Raw genomic sequence first — 15,879 nt, 5'->3', positions numbered from 1 at the left:
TGGTGGCCATCTTGAATTTTTACAGGACAAGCACCTTTTTCCATTAACATGTCCTTTAGAGAGTATTTGTATCAAATTTTATGCTTGGATCACTGTTTGAATAATTGATATAATAAGCATTGAATAGAAATGGTGGCCATCTTGAAAAATGGCCGCCATATTGAATTTTTGAGTGGCCAACTCCTTTTTCCAAAAGAGTGGTCCTTAGAGAGTATCTCGGCCAAATTATTCGGAGCTATGGAATACATTTCCACTGCTATGCGGATGACACTCAGCTGTATGTGCCCTTAAAAGCTGATGACAAATCGCAAATCATGAAGCTAGAGGCCTGCCTATATGCAGTGAAGAAGTGGATGTCAGAAAACTTCCTGCTCCTAAATTCGGAAAAAACTGAGATGCTGGTCATCGCCCCCGCCAAACAGAGACACCATGTTGACCAGGTGATCGTAACTCTCGACAACTGTGTTATTTCTCAAAGCTCAACCGTCAAGAATCTAGGTGTTACTTTTGATTCTACACTCTCCTTTGATCAACACATCAAAGAAATTACCAAGATCGCCTTCTACCACCTGCGCAATATAGCTAAAATTAGGTCCTTCCTGTCCACCGCGGATGCAGAAATCCTGACTCATGCCTTTGTTTCGTCTAGGCTTGATTACTGCAATGCCTTATTTTCAGGTCTTCCACGCGAGAGCACCAAAAGTCTTCAAATGGTTCAGAATGCTGCAGCCAGAGTCTTAACACGTACAAGAAAATTTGATCATATTACACCAATCTTAGCATCTCTGCACTGGCTCCCAGTGCATCTAAGATCAGACTTTAAGGTGCTGCTGATGACATACAAAACTGTACACGGCCTTGCCCCGTTGTACATGTCAGATCTCATTAAACCATATATTCCAACTCGGGCACTACGCTCTCAAACTTCAGGGCTCCTGATGGTTCCCAGGATCAAAAAGAAGTCAGCTGGCTGCAGGGCTTTTTCCTATCGGGCTCCTTTCCTCTGGAATAACCTCCCAGCTGACATCAGACAATCTGGCTCTGTTGACGCCTTTAAATCTAAACTCAAAACTCACTTCTTCGATTTAGCCTTTAATTAGCCCTGATATCAACTGTAAGCTTCTTCAGTGGGTCGGTGTCAGTCTCAATGAGTTCCTATACTTCTAGAGTTACACTGTGCTGCCGAAGAGAAAACAATCTGTTTATTCTGATAAATACTGCATTTCTCTAACCTTTGTTTTTGTTTTCTGTTCCCACAAGCTGCAAGCTGTGTCACTCTCTATAGCTTTCTCCTCCCCTCCTCTTCTCTCTCCTACTTCTCTTCCTCCTCCTCCCCTCTTTCTTTCAGGCTCCCTTCTGATGGACCACGGGCCCCTGGGACCATCCACCATTTCCGGGCTCCTGCTGCCTTGAAATACTGACTGATCTGGATCGTCACACCCCGGGCTCTCCTGGATCATTGCTCTCCTCTGTTTCACTATCTCCTCATATCTTTATTTCTGTAAATCTTGATGCCTCTCTCTGTCTGTTACTAATGATCTTGTGTGGCCTGCCCTCTTCCAGGTCAACATGGTGGACAGGAGGTCGTCTGGCTCGGGCTCCACTTGGTGATGCCTCGTCCTGCTCGGTCGTCTCCTGGTTCCACTAACATTGCATAACTTGTATCAGATCTTCTGTCGATGTACCTGTAAACTGTGAATTGTTGCTCTTTTCTGTACACACAACATCTATTGCATGTCTGTCCGTCCTGGAAGAGGGATCCCTCCTCTGTGGCTCTTCCTGAGGTTTCTTCCATTGTTTTTTTTACCCTGTTAAAAGGTTTTTTTTCCATCAACATGTGAAGTTTTTCCTCACTCGAATCGAGGGTCTAAGGACAGAGGATGTTGTTCACTGTACAGATTGTAAAGCCCACTGAGGCAATGTGATTGTGATTTTGGGCTATATAAATAAAATTGATTTGATTTATCTGTGCCAAATTTCATGCTTGTATACCAAAGTGAACGATTATTTTACCAATCTGCTGCACTAATAGGGGATCAAACCACCACCCTTCCAATATGTGGACCACCAGCTCTAATTCTTTCCTGGCTTGCTCTGGGATGTTTCCTAGAAACTTATTAGGAAATTACTGGACCTGTAAAATTAAGTGTTATTGGATTTTCCTAAAGCATAAGCGTAAAATGTATACCAGCTACTGCAGAGACAACAGTTGCTCTACTATAATACCTCTCATTTCAACTTTGGCCCAGATAAATTACAGACATTTTGCATGTACTTATCCTCTATTACATCTGTGCAGAGATCCAGGATAACAGCACAGGGACAGCTGTAAATGATGGTAAATGAGAGGGGTGAGATGCAGCATCCAGCCACCCCATTTGTCTTAGTCCCAGCCTAATCCCACATTAAAGAGCCAAAAGGCCAGTGTGCAGATTAACTGGTGTTCACTGCTGAAACAGGTTGACTCCTTAGCTGAAGAGTCTATTTAGAAGGAGTGAGAGGAACACTGAGAAGTAATGTCGAAAGTTCAACAGCAATTTTTTTTATTTAGAAAAATAAATGATGTGACAGAGCATTTTGTCTAAAAACAGCACTGAATCAGATCACTGGCTGTCTGGCCAAACTACTTACATTGACCAGGGTGAAGAGAAAGCAGTGGCTGGTGATACAACGGGGATATTCTTTTTCAGCTAAACAGAGAAGAACATCAGTGCACATAACCTGAAATAGATTCTAAACTTTGCATTTAAATTAACATGTTGATTTACATCACATTTTGCATACTGCAAAGTAATGTTTGTTATCCCCAACAGAGATGACATGCTTTGACCTGATTCCCTCCCCCATCCACAACCTGACATACGGCAATCACACCCGCCACGGTCACTGTACAGAGAAAGATCATGCCCATAAGAGGAAAACAGTCCGGCAAAGGAGGCAAAAGCAATGACAATGTTCCTCCATTATGGTGTAGCATATAGAGGCAGCAACAACACTGAGCCACATGCAAGAAGATTAATGCATTTATAGAAAAGCTGTAGAAGCTACATTTAGAGTTGAATGAATAGAAATAAGCAATGAGGACATCTGCTTAGGAGATAACTACAGGAGTTCTAATCTCCTTTAATTTAACACATAGATGTGAATGAAAATACAAAAATACACTTGTAACAGACTCTAATGCTTTGAGTTTTACATGATATTAATTAAAATGGAGGATTTTTCAACAAAAGGTGGAGGTTCACATATACATTTTCACCACGTCACCACAGTAATCCACAGTTTGAAATCAACACCCGTCTCTGTAATTGCAGAAACATAATCCAGCAACCATACAGCTTTATCATAGCTGTTTATGAACCAGGAGAAGATATGTATCAGGCATGTAGCTGCACTTTCTCTAATATAAGTAATCTATAAATATCATAGATTATTATATTTTGACATCTCATATCATGATAAATGCTGCCATGTCAATGTCAGTCTTGTTTCTGAAGCCGAAAATATTCAACTGACCACACTTGCATTTCAACAGAAAAAAAAATCCTATGTTTTGCAGGGCAGACTCACACCAGTAACAACACATGCAAGGATGAGTATTCCCTTGGTTCTTTCTTGGATAACATCTTTTATCCCATCTGCAAATTGAAAAGTTACTCCTTGTTTCTGTGGGTCAGGAAGCAAACCCTACTTCATTGATTCTCATGTGCAAGAGAGACAGAAATTATCCACTGACTGGCCAGTCAGACCAACAATGAGCCACACTGCTGTAAGGAAACAGATAAGTGATTGGTTTGCCATGGCCCATTGGCCTCTGACACCTGCAGAGAGCTGCCCATCCTCTGGCTCCAGCAGTGTCCCGTTGCGGAGGCTCTCTGTACTGTTCCCCATTTCCTCTCGGAGCTCCTGCTGGAGCAGCTTGGAAATGAGGCTTTTGAAGCGGTTCTCCGTGGTGGAGATGATCTCAGAGGAGGCCGTGGTCAGGTTTAGCTCTGCAGGGTCTACACACGTGCTGTTCACCTTAGCAAAGTTCACCTCACTAAGATCTAGCCCTGTGACAGATGAAGGTGAGGCACAGGGAATGTCCCTCACCAGCTTGTAGTTTTCCATCCACTCTTTCAGCCACTCAAGGGAGCAGTCACACTCCCAAGGGTTTCGGAAGAGGTAGAGGCGACCCAGGAAGTAGATGGGCTGAAAAACAGGGAAGGGGAGGGTGGTGAGGTTGTTGCTGTTCAAGTGGAGCGTGATCAGGCTGGTCAGGTTCTCAAAGGTGCCCTCCTCGATGTATAGCACCTGGTTTCTGTCCAGGTACAGGACCTCCAGCTCCACCAGGTCACTAAACCAGGTCTTGGACACATTGGTTAACTGGTTACCCCCAAGGTTGAGCATCTTTAGGCGGCTGAGCCCCTTGAAGGCATTCCGGGGTAGATCAGACAACAAGTTGTCATTGAGGTAGAAGTTCTCTAGCCGCACAAGGTCCTGGAAGGCCTGATCATGGATCACGTTGATGCGGTTTTCCTGAAGGTTCAGGTACCTGATATAAGAAGACAGAGATAATCACAATAAGCCTTTCATTGAGCAACTAAATCAGGTTGTATGGAGACCACAAAAGCCAAAATACAAAAGATGGAGGATGGTAATAAATTAGCTGTAGGACGGGAGCCTTCTTGCAATTGAGTACAAAATAATTACTCAAACTCTTCCCAAGTGCATGGTTGCAGATGATTTCTCTCTTTATATTTTCACTACCTGTGACGGTGGGAAAAAATCTCGCGCCTGCACAGAACGCAAAATCCGATCCGATCTGATGAAACATATACATGCAGGAGTAATGTGACTATCAATCGAATAATCTAGGTGCTTTAATTCAGCTATGAGAAATCCGATCCGGTCCGATTTTAGTCAGACTAAGGTGTATACATGCATCTTAAAGATCCCATCATAGTCGGACTAACCCAGTAATTTAGTTTTCTTAAGTGTCATGTAAACGCACTGAGTGAGACTGTCTGCACAGAAACAAAACGGGACTTTGACTTCTGGAACCTTTGATGCTGAAACTCCTTTCACGCCACAGCATGCCCTGTCAATGTGTACTATTGTCTGTAAAATCTATTTCCAAGTTGGAAAAGGAGACTGTCTCATCTATTTGATTCAGTGGTATTATTGTAGTAGTGGTTGTAGTATATCCACCAGCAGTGGCAGAGCAAAGCAGTGCTCTGAAGTCAGTGAGACATATTTGATTTAGTTTGCTTTGCATGCTATAAGGGACCGTAATATTATCTAAGTAAAAGTATTTCCTGTAATCTGATCTGATCTAATCAGTATGGTCCAATGGTCCCCTCCTTAAAAGTCACCCAGAAAGGTTTACTTAGGTCATGTTTTCATTTTTTCCAGACAAATGTATAATGATGATGATGGATTGGATTTGTATGGCGCTTTTCAAGAGACCCAAAGCGCCTGACAGAGTTCCAGGTTCCATCCATTCACACACAGTCATACTGGAGGTGGTAGTAGCCACAGCTGCCCTGGGGCAGACTAATGGAAGCGTGGCTGCCATTCAGTGCCTACTACCTAGCTACCAACCATCACCTCAAACATACAGCAGTCAGACACATTCACACGAGGCAAGGTGGGTGAAGTGTCTTGCTCAATGACACAACGACCATGACATAAGTGGCAAGGGATCAAACCGCTGACCCTCCGAACATTGGCAAACCTGCTCTACCACCTGAGCCATGGTGCCCCAAAAAGCCTTATAAGCCTTTGAGTCACTGAGAAGTCCATATTTAAGAGGATGATAGCATCATGTTCCTAGATCAGGGCTATTTACTATATTGACTAGCTGGCTACCACATGAGAATAAGTAGTTAGCCCACTATGTGTTGTTTATAATTATTAATCACAAAACAATACCTGTCGCCTTTACAAATAGTTATACCATTGGCAAATTATCTCATGCTGATAGCTATATGAGATGATTGTCATCTGATTGCCAGTAAGTTAGCTAAACATAATCAACTTCCAGGATGTGACTTACCTGAGACTACCCAGGCCCAGCAGGGAGTTGTAGGCCACCGCCTCTATCTTGTTCCTCTCCAGATAAATGTGAGTCAGGTTCTCCATGCCTCTGATGGCTCCAGGGATTCTCCTGAAGTTGTTTTGGAAGCAGAGCAGCTCCTTGAGCGCTGTTTGCTCAATGAAGATACGGTCAGGGATGTTGAAGAGGTTACAGTCTGACAAGTCAAGGCGCACCAGCTTCTTCAGTCCTGTGAACGTTCGTGTGTGAAGATAACTTATGTACTCGTTGTGCGCCATTTTCAGGTCCACTAAGTTTGAGAGACCCTGCAGGATAGAGGTTCAGCTGTGAGTTGATGTACAGATTAGAATATATACTTTTGCAAGCTAGTATTTAATTTACAAGATTCCAGACTACAGCTATCTTAAGCCAAGTTAAAATGAATTTATATGTAAATTTGAGCCATGTATCTGTGAATCTGGACATAAGAATATTTGAAAAGGAGAACTAGGCAGTTCATACCAAAATACAATCCCACTTAAAGGGAAAGTCCATCCCAGACTCACTTTTGTGAGTACCACCATTTAAATTCTAATCACCTCCATTGTTTTGTGGTTGCAACAGACTTATCCACACTAAATAATCTCAAAATCCAGAAGAAGAAGGTTAGGATTGTCACGTCATTGTCTGTAACAGATGAATCCCTTTTTCAAGGGGTTGCGGGAGCCAATCTCAGCTGTCTCAGGGCAAAGGCAGGGTACACCCTGGACAAGTCGCCAGCTCATCAGGAGCAATTTGGGGTTCAGTTCAGTATCTTGCTCAAGGACACTTTGACATGCAGCTCAGCTCAGCCCGGGGGAGCTGGGATTTGAACCAGCGACCTTCCGATCACTGGCCGACCTGCTCTACCCGCTAGCTACAGCCGCCCCAGGTTAGGATTGACTGACAATAATTATTACTAGAGATACATTTATTTACATCGAGGCAGTTGCAAGCAATATTTGCATTTAAAATGTAGAGAATGTGCATCCTTGAGACAGAACAAAATGAGCTGACAGTCAACAGTAGCCAAGAAAATAAGGCTTAAGCAACAACAATGTAGTCCCAATTATATTGTCCAAAATTTAGCTTTTTCTTTTTAAGAAATGCGATACAGAAATACAATACAAATGATTAAAAAGGGACAAACAATAGCTTCATTTTCCTTATCAGTAAAAAATCCTAAAAGCATACCATTCATTTTTTCTTCCCCTCTCTAAGAAAAGAAAAGATACAAACACAAGCACAAAAGCTCATCTGACCTTGAAGGCTCCAGGAGTAATGAAAGAGATGTTGTTGTGGTCTAGAGAGAGAGACTTGAGGGAGGGCAGGGTGCCGAACGCCCTCTCCGACAGGAACTTCAGTCTGTTCTTTTCCAGGTTGATGGCAGAGGCCTCGCAGGGAAACTCTTTGGGCAGCTCAGCCAGGCTAGAGCGGTCACACAAGACACTGCAACTCTTCTCCTGTGTGCAGGAGCAGGATACCGGACAGGCCCGAACACATGCCCACCGTGCCAGCACTGCCTGAGGCAGCAGGCACAGCATAGAGACTGAAAGCAGGACAGAGGGAGATCACAAAAGACATGGAAGTGAAAACGCAGCAGTCAGTCCTTAATTTTTCACTGCAAAGAACCACTAAAGCCAGACAAACAAATTGAAATGTCCTTTCTCAAAAACCAGCACTCAGGCATTATGTAAATGGGTGTTGTAAACCACCCCCACCCCCACTCCAATGAACCACCAAACATATTATATCCTCCATTTTTCTGTGATAATCCGTTCAATTGTTATTTTTTTTAAATAATAATAATATATAATTAAAAAGTTATTTGGCCATTATCACAGAATAGCAAATGTTTTCTCGAGATAACAAGATAATTAATCAACCAATTATCAAAGAGTGGACCATGACATACACACACTGCTCTGTTGGTTGGGTTTGGGAGTTTCAAAGCAAACCATATTAACTTTTTATGAACTAAAGTCAGCTGCATGTTTTACTGATTGATTGATTTGATATTAATATATTTACATTATGGCTACTGTAGGGAGAAGGTGTAACTGTAATATTATTATTTTGTGCTTGTTTCCAAACCGACTTTTTAAAGTGAGACACTTGTGAGAAATAGCTGGCTAGAGTGGTAGTTCTGCCATGTATGTAAGTCTGTGAGAGATAATAATAGTAAGGTCATAACAGTCTTAACAGCTAAAATGCTTTATTTGTCCATCCTGTGTAGAATCAGGAGAGAAAAACATTAGGATTACATAGAGTGATCAAATCAAAGCAGAGGTGTTACTGGGTGTTATAGGCTCCAACCTCTCTTTGGTCTAGGGAAAAGGATCTACTCACATTGGTGGGTGTTTGAATGGTACAAGCTTATAAAGCATGTATATAATTTAGTAGAATTGATATCCCACTCAATTGATGGTACGGTTAGGATGGTATAGTCTGCTGCATTTATAATTATGATAATTATTCAGCTTAAATCAGTTGCTGCACTTTTCAAGACACCATCTATGCATGCTGGCACAGCACTGCTGATTACAAAACACTCGACTTTAAGCCTAAGAATGACCTTTTGTTTTTTGTAATAAACGGTTAACGTATCTCGTTTTCTCAGGATAGCAAAGGTTTTCCCGAGATCTCAGAAATTGTTATTGTTGTCTTGAGATAACAAAGCTCGTTTTCTCAGGTACCTTGGGAAAACAATATTTCTTATATTAGCAAATACTATGCTATCCATAGCTCTGGGACTACCCGTTTAATGTTAGTTACAATAATAAGTGCCTTTTTGGTGATGAATACAACATACAGTGAGTTGAGCTCCTCAGCCAATTACCAACTTAAAGTCATGTAATGTCATCATCTGTGACCGCTTTATCCCTTTTTTAAGGGCTTGCGGGGTTTGTTGCTGGAGCCAGTCCCAGCTGTCTCCGGGCAAAGGCAGGGTACACCCTGGACCTGGACAGGTAACCAGCTCATTGCAGGGCCCTCAGGAGCAATTTGGGGTTCAGTATCTTGCTCAACGACACTTCGACATGCAGCTCAGCTCAGCCCGGGGGAGCTGGGATTTGAACCAGCCCCTCCGATCACTAGCTGATCTGCTCTAAACACTGACAGGCAACAGGCAACCAGCAGACACCTGCACAGTTAAGGCATGGACTGAGGAGTCTGAGGAGGCTCCGAAGGACTGCTTTAACTCAACAGTGTGGGACCAACTGTGTGTTTCTCATGGGGAGGACATTGACAGTTTAACAGGCTACATAGCAGACTACACAAACTGTGCAGGATAACTCCGACTGTACAGTGTTTTTCAAACAACAAACCCTGCATTAATCCTGACATAAAGGAGCTGAGGAAGAAGATCGGAGAGTGGAAGAACAGCTACAGGAGGAAGATGGAGGACCAGCTGCAGCAGAGCAACATCAGTGGAGTCTGGAAAAGCCTTAAAACCATCTCAGGGCAGAGGAAACCAGACTCTCAGGCTCCCGGGCATCAGATGTGGGTGTACGACCTGAACCTATTCTTCAATAGGTTTGACCAGACACCCGCCCCTCCCCTGGCCCAGTCATCTCTGCTGCTAATCCCTTCTGAAGGTGAAGAAGGCTACGGGTCCGGACAGGATCAGCTCCACGCTCCTCAAGTCCTGTGCAGACCAGCTGTGCAGAAGTGTGGAGTACATCTTCAACATGAGCCTGAAGCTGCCAATGCTGTGGAAAACCTCCTGCGTGGAACCAGTACTAAAGACCCCTCACCCAGAAGACTTTAACAGCTAAAGACCAGTTGCTCTCAGTTCACACCTGATGAAGACCCTGGAGTGGCTGGTCCTTGTCCATCCTCGCCCTCTGGTGAGTCCTTTTATGGACCCACTCCAGTTTGCCTACGAACCTGGCATCGGAGTGGACGACGCCATCATCTTCCTCCTGGACAGATCACTGTCTCACCTGGAGAAGCCTGAAAGCACTGTGAGGATCTGTAGTGCCACGTTATGTAATAACGCCTCATTATGTAATAATGTAATACATTTTCAATTCATTATGTAATAACGCCGCATTTTGTAATGATCTGCCACTTTTTGTAATAAAATTTTTGAACGCAATATGTAATAAACTTTGCCGCATTTTGTTTTAAGTTCTTACATATTGTGTCAGTAATTACAAAATGCAGGTGTTGCACTTTTTTTTATCAAGAAAATGTAATAATTTGGTGCATTATCTAATAAACCACCAAAATGGATGTCTTAATTAGAAAAAAACATTATACCATCAGAACGACATTGACTTCATACCAGCATGAATCGTAAATCAATTTTAAAAACTAGTAGGATGTTTCAATATCAAATATAACTGAATTCAGGAGAATGTGTTTGAAATCTCATAGAGACAAAAACTGCACTAAATGAGTGTTACTGGCACGAACATTATCGGTGCACCGAAATGTTGGAAGACATACACACATGGAGCTTGCTCAATACATTTGAAATTGTTTACTGTAGTAGACTTATATACAGATGTACTGGAGGGTATTGCTTTTGTTTTCTGGGTATACCAGAAAACAAAAAATAAAAATCAGTATCATGTTATAACGTGATAAGTTGCTGTGTGAAGGGAGCAGAAGTGAATCCATGAATCCACCTGGATAGTCTCAGTTTCATTGACATATTTATACTGTCATTGACATTTCATGCTGACTGTGGAGGTTTGTACAGTCCGACCGTCTGATTGGAGGCCGCAGCATAATGTCGGGCCCGTGGAGCTCTCTGTGTCCCTCCTGCTGATCACGTTATAACGTGAAACTTTTCACTGTAACACTCTACCTGTTGCGTTCTGGCTTTGGTTATTTCATGAACACAGCTTCTAAATCTGTGTCTGGCTCACAATTTACGCTACAAAACAGTGACACAAAGATTTAATTTGATTTGTGTCTGATGGTTTGAGAGACAGACAGACAGACAGACAGAAACCTCTTTTAGACAGAAAAGGCGGCACATTTGCAGCAAGGTAAAGGCCGCTACACGTAAAGCACGAAGTTGGTCGTGAACAGTGAAGCAGGTCGAATTTGTCTTCAAAATAAGAGCTTTACATTGCACCCCAGTGGAGTTTAGAACCGGGTTCTTAGCGGGGGGCTTTTAATTTGAAAGTAGCGACCGTTCCTAGCTTGCTGCTACAACAACAAGCGGACACAACCAAACAGCTAAAGAGACCAAGGAGACGCTAGCATCTCCTGGATCTCAGTGGCTGTCCAGTTGCTCATCTTCATGTCCGCGGATGAAATGATGGACTGACTGCTGTGATCAGCTGTTGGTCCTGGCCCCTGACCTGTTCACCCTGTACACCGCAGATTTATCACACCACTCCCCCCACTGCCATCTACAAAAGTTCTCTGACAACTCTTTTTTCTTTGCTAGAATTTAGAGAAAAAGTAGTCAGCTCGCCTCGGAGGGTACATTTATTTCCGGTGCACCGATAATGTTCGTGCCAGTATGACTCATTTAGTGCAGTTTTTGTCTCTATGAGCTTTCAAACACATTCTCTATGATATGCTGCGGCCTCCAATCAGACTCTCGGATTGTACAAACCTCCACAGTCAGCATGAATGGAGGTGGAAAGTGTACCCTCCGAGGCGAGCTGACAACTTTTTCCCCTTAATTCTAGCAAAGAAAAAAGTAACTTGCTCAATACATTTGAAATTGTTTACTGTAGTAGACTTATATACGGACTTATATACGGATAGTCTCAGTTTCATTCACATATTTATACTGTCATTGACATTTCATGCTGACTGTGGAGGTTTGTACAAAAGCAATACCCTCCAGTACATCTGTATATAAGTCTACTACAGTAAACAATTTCAAATGTATTGAGCAAGTTGCTTTTTTCTTTGCAAGAATTTAGAGAAAAAGTTGTCAGCTCTTGTCTGTAGACTACTTTTCACTGCCCAGTATAAAAACGGCTCTAGATAGTGAGTAAGCGCCGCCCTATATAAAGCTGGTTAAACAGATGAATAAAAAAAGTTGTTACATTTTCTGTTCCACATTTGTTTTCGTATTTTGAAAGTCAATGTCGTTCTGATGGTATAATGTTTTTTGCTAATTAAGACATCCATTTTGGTGGTTTATTAGATAATGCACCAAATTATCAAATTTTCTTGATAAAAAAAAGTGCAACACCTGCATTTTGTAATTACTGACACAATATGTAAGAACTTATAAGAAAATGCGGCATATAAGTCACACCTGGCGAAAAATTTTGTAAGCTATTGAATTATAAGCTAATGAATTTCCACCACTAGGTGGCGCTGTTATTAAGGAAAGCGCGTTTTGGCTAATAACTCCCATATACTTTGTCGCACATTCAAAAACCGCCTACCGATTTTTTGCGCTACGTCGCAAAATGTCGAAAACCTACTTTTTCGAACTCCTCCCAGGCAATTTCACCGATTTGCACGAAACTTGGCACACAGCATCTGTGGACCATCCTGACAAAAACTTATCAAAAGAGTTTAATTAGGACAAATAATTTTAAATTTATTAAATAACAACTTCCTGCAGATTTGGTTCAAAACAGTTAGTGTTGGATATTTCCACAGTGGTCAGGTCTAATGACATGAAACTCAGGATACTACTTCCCCATGAGCCCCTGAGGCCCTGTGCAAAATTTTAGGCGATGAACACAAGGTGGCGCTCTTTAAATTGAAGTATTTTATATCTCCACAACGGTTCATCAGATTAACGCGAAAAAGGGTTTACCGATCCGCCACTAGGTGACGCTCTGGTGCCAGTTTAATTTTATATTTGGCCCTGTGCCCACACCATAACACTTATGGAAATGAAATTCATAGAGGTGCTATAGAATGGCCCCTGTGACTCACACACTAAATCCGTGGACCTTGCCGCAAAAAGAACGGCCAAATTGGCGGCTTGCTGCCCAGTATAAAAACAGCTCTAGATAGTAAGCGCCGCCCTATATAAAGCCGGTTAATCAGATGAATAAAAAGTTATATTCTGATAGTTACATTCAGCACATATAGACACAGCCCCACAACCCACCAAAAAGTGCAACACCTGCATTTTGTAATTACTGACACAATATGTAAGAACTTATTACAAAATGCGGCAAAGTTTATTACATATTGTGTTCAAGAATTTTATTACAAAATGTGGCAGATTATTACAAAATGCGGCATTATTACATAATGAATTGAACATTTATTACATTATTACAGTATGTGAGGACTTGGAACTGTGTGCCAGACACAGTTGTCTGCAGTACAGGGGCCCCACAGGGAACAGTCCTGGCCCCTGACCTGTTCACCCTGTACACCGCAGATTTATCCCATCAATCCCCTCACTGCCATCTACAAAAGTTCTCTGACAACTCTGCTATCGTCGGTCTGATCAGGGATGGATTGACAGAGCCTACAGAGAACTTATTAACGACTTTGCGGATCGGTGCCATCAGAACCACCTCCAGCTCAACGCTGGGAAGACTAATGATTTCCACAGGCACAGACAACCCTGCACACAGGTGAACATCCAGGGAATGGACATTTAGATGGTGACATCTTACAAGTACCTGTGAGTTCACCTGCAAAATAAACTGGATTGGACTAATCACACTGCAGCAACAAGAAAGGTCAGAGCAGACTCCATCTGCTGAGGAAGCTCAGGTCCTTTGGAGTGCAGGGGGCACTCCTAACAACTTTCTAAGACTCTGTGGTAGCATCAGCCATGTTCTATGGAGTAGTCTGCTGGAGCAGCAGCATCTCGGCAGCAGACAGAAGGAGACTGGATAAACTTCTCAAGAAAGCCAGCTCCATCCTGGGATGCCCTCTTGATCCAGTGATTAGTTATGTATACACTGTGCACTGTGCAATACAAACTGTATACATAACTAATTTCTCAAAATTTTTTGGCACTATCTGGGCATTTTTTAATACTTATATTTATTATTTATTAATAACAATACACTTTCCCCACTGTTCATAATTATCAGTTTATATTTGTACATATTATGTATATGATATTTTTACTAATATTATTGTTTGTTACATTGAACTGTCTTGAGCTGCAGTGAAGCACAAAATTCCCCCGTTTGCGGGACTAAGAAAGGAATATCTGATTCTGATTCTGAAAAGATGCTGTCATGAATGTTATGCTGCCATCATATAGCATAACTGGTTTGGCAGTGGGTCAGTGATGGTCTGGTGAGACATATCCTTGAAGGGTCGCACAGACTGACTCTTTCATGTCATAGTCACCAGTACCCTGACTGCTGTTAGGTAATCCTCAGACCTTACACTGGCACAGTGGGCCCTGGGCTCCTCCTGGTGCAGGACAATGTCCGGCCTCATGTGGCCAGAGTGTGCAGGCAGTTCCTGTATGACGAAGGCGTTGATGAGTTTGGTTTCCATTGACCGTCATGTAATTTTTTTCTCAAAAATTATACAGTGTACATTACTAAAGATTTTCAACTTGAACGATTTATTCAATAAGATCTGATGTGTGATTAAAGTGTTCCCTTATTTTTTGGAGTTGTGTAGCTGTAGTTGTAGTGACACCTGTGTTGTAATGTCTGCTGTGAAAACCATTTCAGTCAGGACCATGTGATATCATTGAATGCTCCCATTCAGCTACTTTATGGACCTTCTGATAATGTCGTTTATGTCAGATGTTTCAACTGAGTTCATCCCACTGGTCATGCAGGCACCCCAGTTCAGATAAGTACAAATTACACATATTCTGCAACAAGATTTTGACCTCCTCATTGAAGATGAGGAGTCCAAATCTACAAATCATATCTGCAGCATAAAGCAAAAAGAAAAAAACAACAACAACCACATGTAAATCAGTTATTCTGTTTCCCAAGACTAGATGCTCGCTATGATTTGTGCAGCAACAAAGACAAGGGTGGAGTTATGATTTGATGTTTAAGTCACGTTGAATGGCAGGTTGTGGGCTAAACTGTCTCTTTGCCAGCTGCTGGTGAAACGATGATGTGATTAAGAAAGAGCAGCTTACATCAGAGATTAGCCCCAAAACAATAGGTATTGTCCATGCCTGGGATTTCACCCTCGATCCAGTTCACATTAGCTTGAGTTCGGTCTTGCCTTTTAGTCTGATCAATCAATCAGTCCTCATAGATGAAAGGTCTTTGATGAAGGTAACCCAAATTTCTGGATGTTTTATTAAAAGAGATATATATGTTAAGGTGTAAACCAACCTGAGTAAGACATTATTGATTATTTTTAAATGAGGATTTACAGTGTGAGGAATCATTTCTTTAACCAAGCCAGCCTAGGTCGTGAGACCATTATTACTGCTAAGGAAGAGGGAAAAAACAGTAGAGGAGAGAAGGGACTGAAACTTACCAGTGAAAGTGATGACAGTCATTACTGTAGTCTCTCATCTGGAATATGACAGGATTAACGGAGACCTAAAATGGCATAAAAGGAGCACAGCAGGACTTAATGATGAACCATTATGAATTATATTAATATGTAACAAAACCAGTTGTTGGAAGTCCATACATGATCTTGTTTCAAGGACATAGTTGTAGCTTTTTTGACCTTTAATAACTTAATCACTTATTTACAATATATCACAGCTGTTAAAATGAGCAGACAGAAAAAACAGCTTGCAGAAATTTGAGAGTCAACATCAATATGCAGAATGGTAGTAGCATACCTGTAGATCTTCCCAGATGGTTGCATCCGTGTGTGTTAAAGGTCACTGTCCAAATATACGTGTATGTGTCCATCCTGTCCATCCCATATCAGTCTGCACAGTGAGCCTGCTACAGTCTAACAGAGCAAGCTGCTTGCTA

At 42.0% G+C, this 15,879-nt stretch overlaps 1 protein-coding gene across 1 annotated transcript; it reads right to left on the bottom strand.

Moving 5' to 3' along the window:
• Nucleotides 1–2,519: 2,519 nt before the first annotated feature.
• On the bottom strand, nucleotides 2,520–15,879 carry nyx (nyctalopin). Its single transcript, XM_030427532.1, has 5 exons — nucleotides 15,741–15,879; nucleotides 15,425–15,489; nucleotides 7,318–7,604; nucleotides 6,038–6,342; nucleotides 2,520–4,534 (listed from the first exon to the last, which is right to left on the bottom strand). Exons 2-5 carry the CDS (start codon nucleotides 15,444–15,446, stop codon nucleotides 3,703–3,705), a joined length of 1,446 nt encoding a protein of 481 aa, XP_030283392.1. The 5' UTR covers nucleotides 15,447–15,489; nucleotides 15,741–15,879; the 3' UTR covers nucleotides 2,520–3,702.

This window comes from Sparus aurata, chromosome 9 (assembly GCF_900880675.1).
Source record: "Sparus aurata chromosome 9, fSpaAur1.1, whole genome shotgun sequence".
Taxonomy (NCBI): Eukaryota; Metazoa; Chordata; class Actinopteri; order Spariformes; family Sparidae; genus Sparus; species Sparus aurata.
Note: the sequence above shows the minus strand (reverse complement) of the source record. Positions and strands in the feature narration are given on the sequence as shown.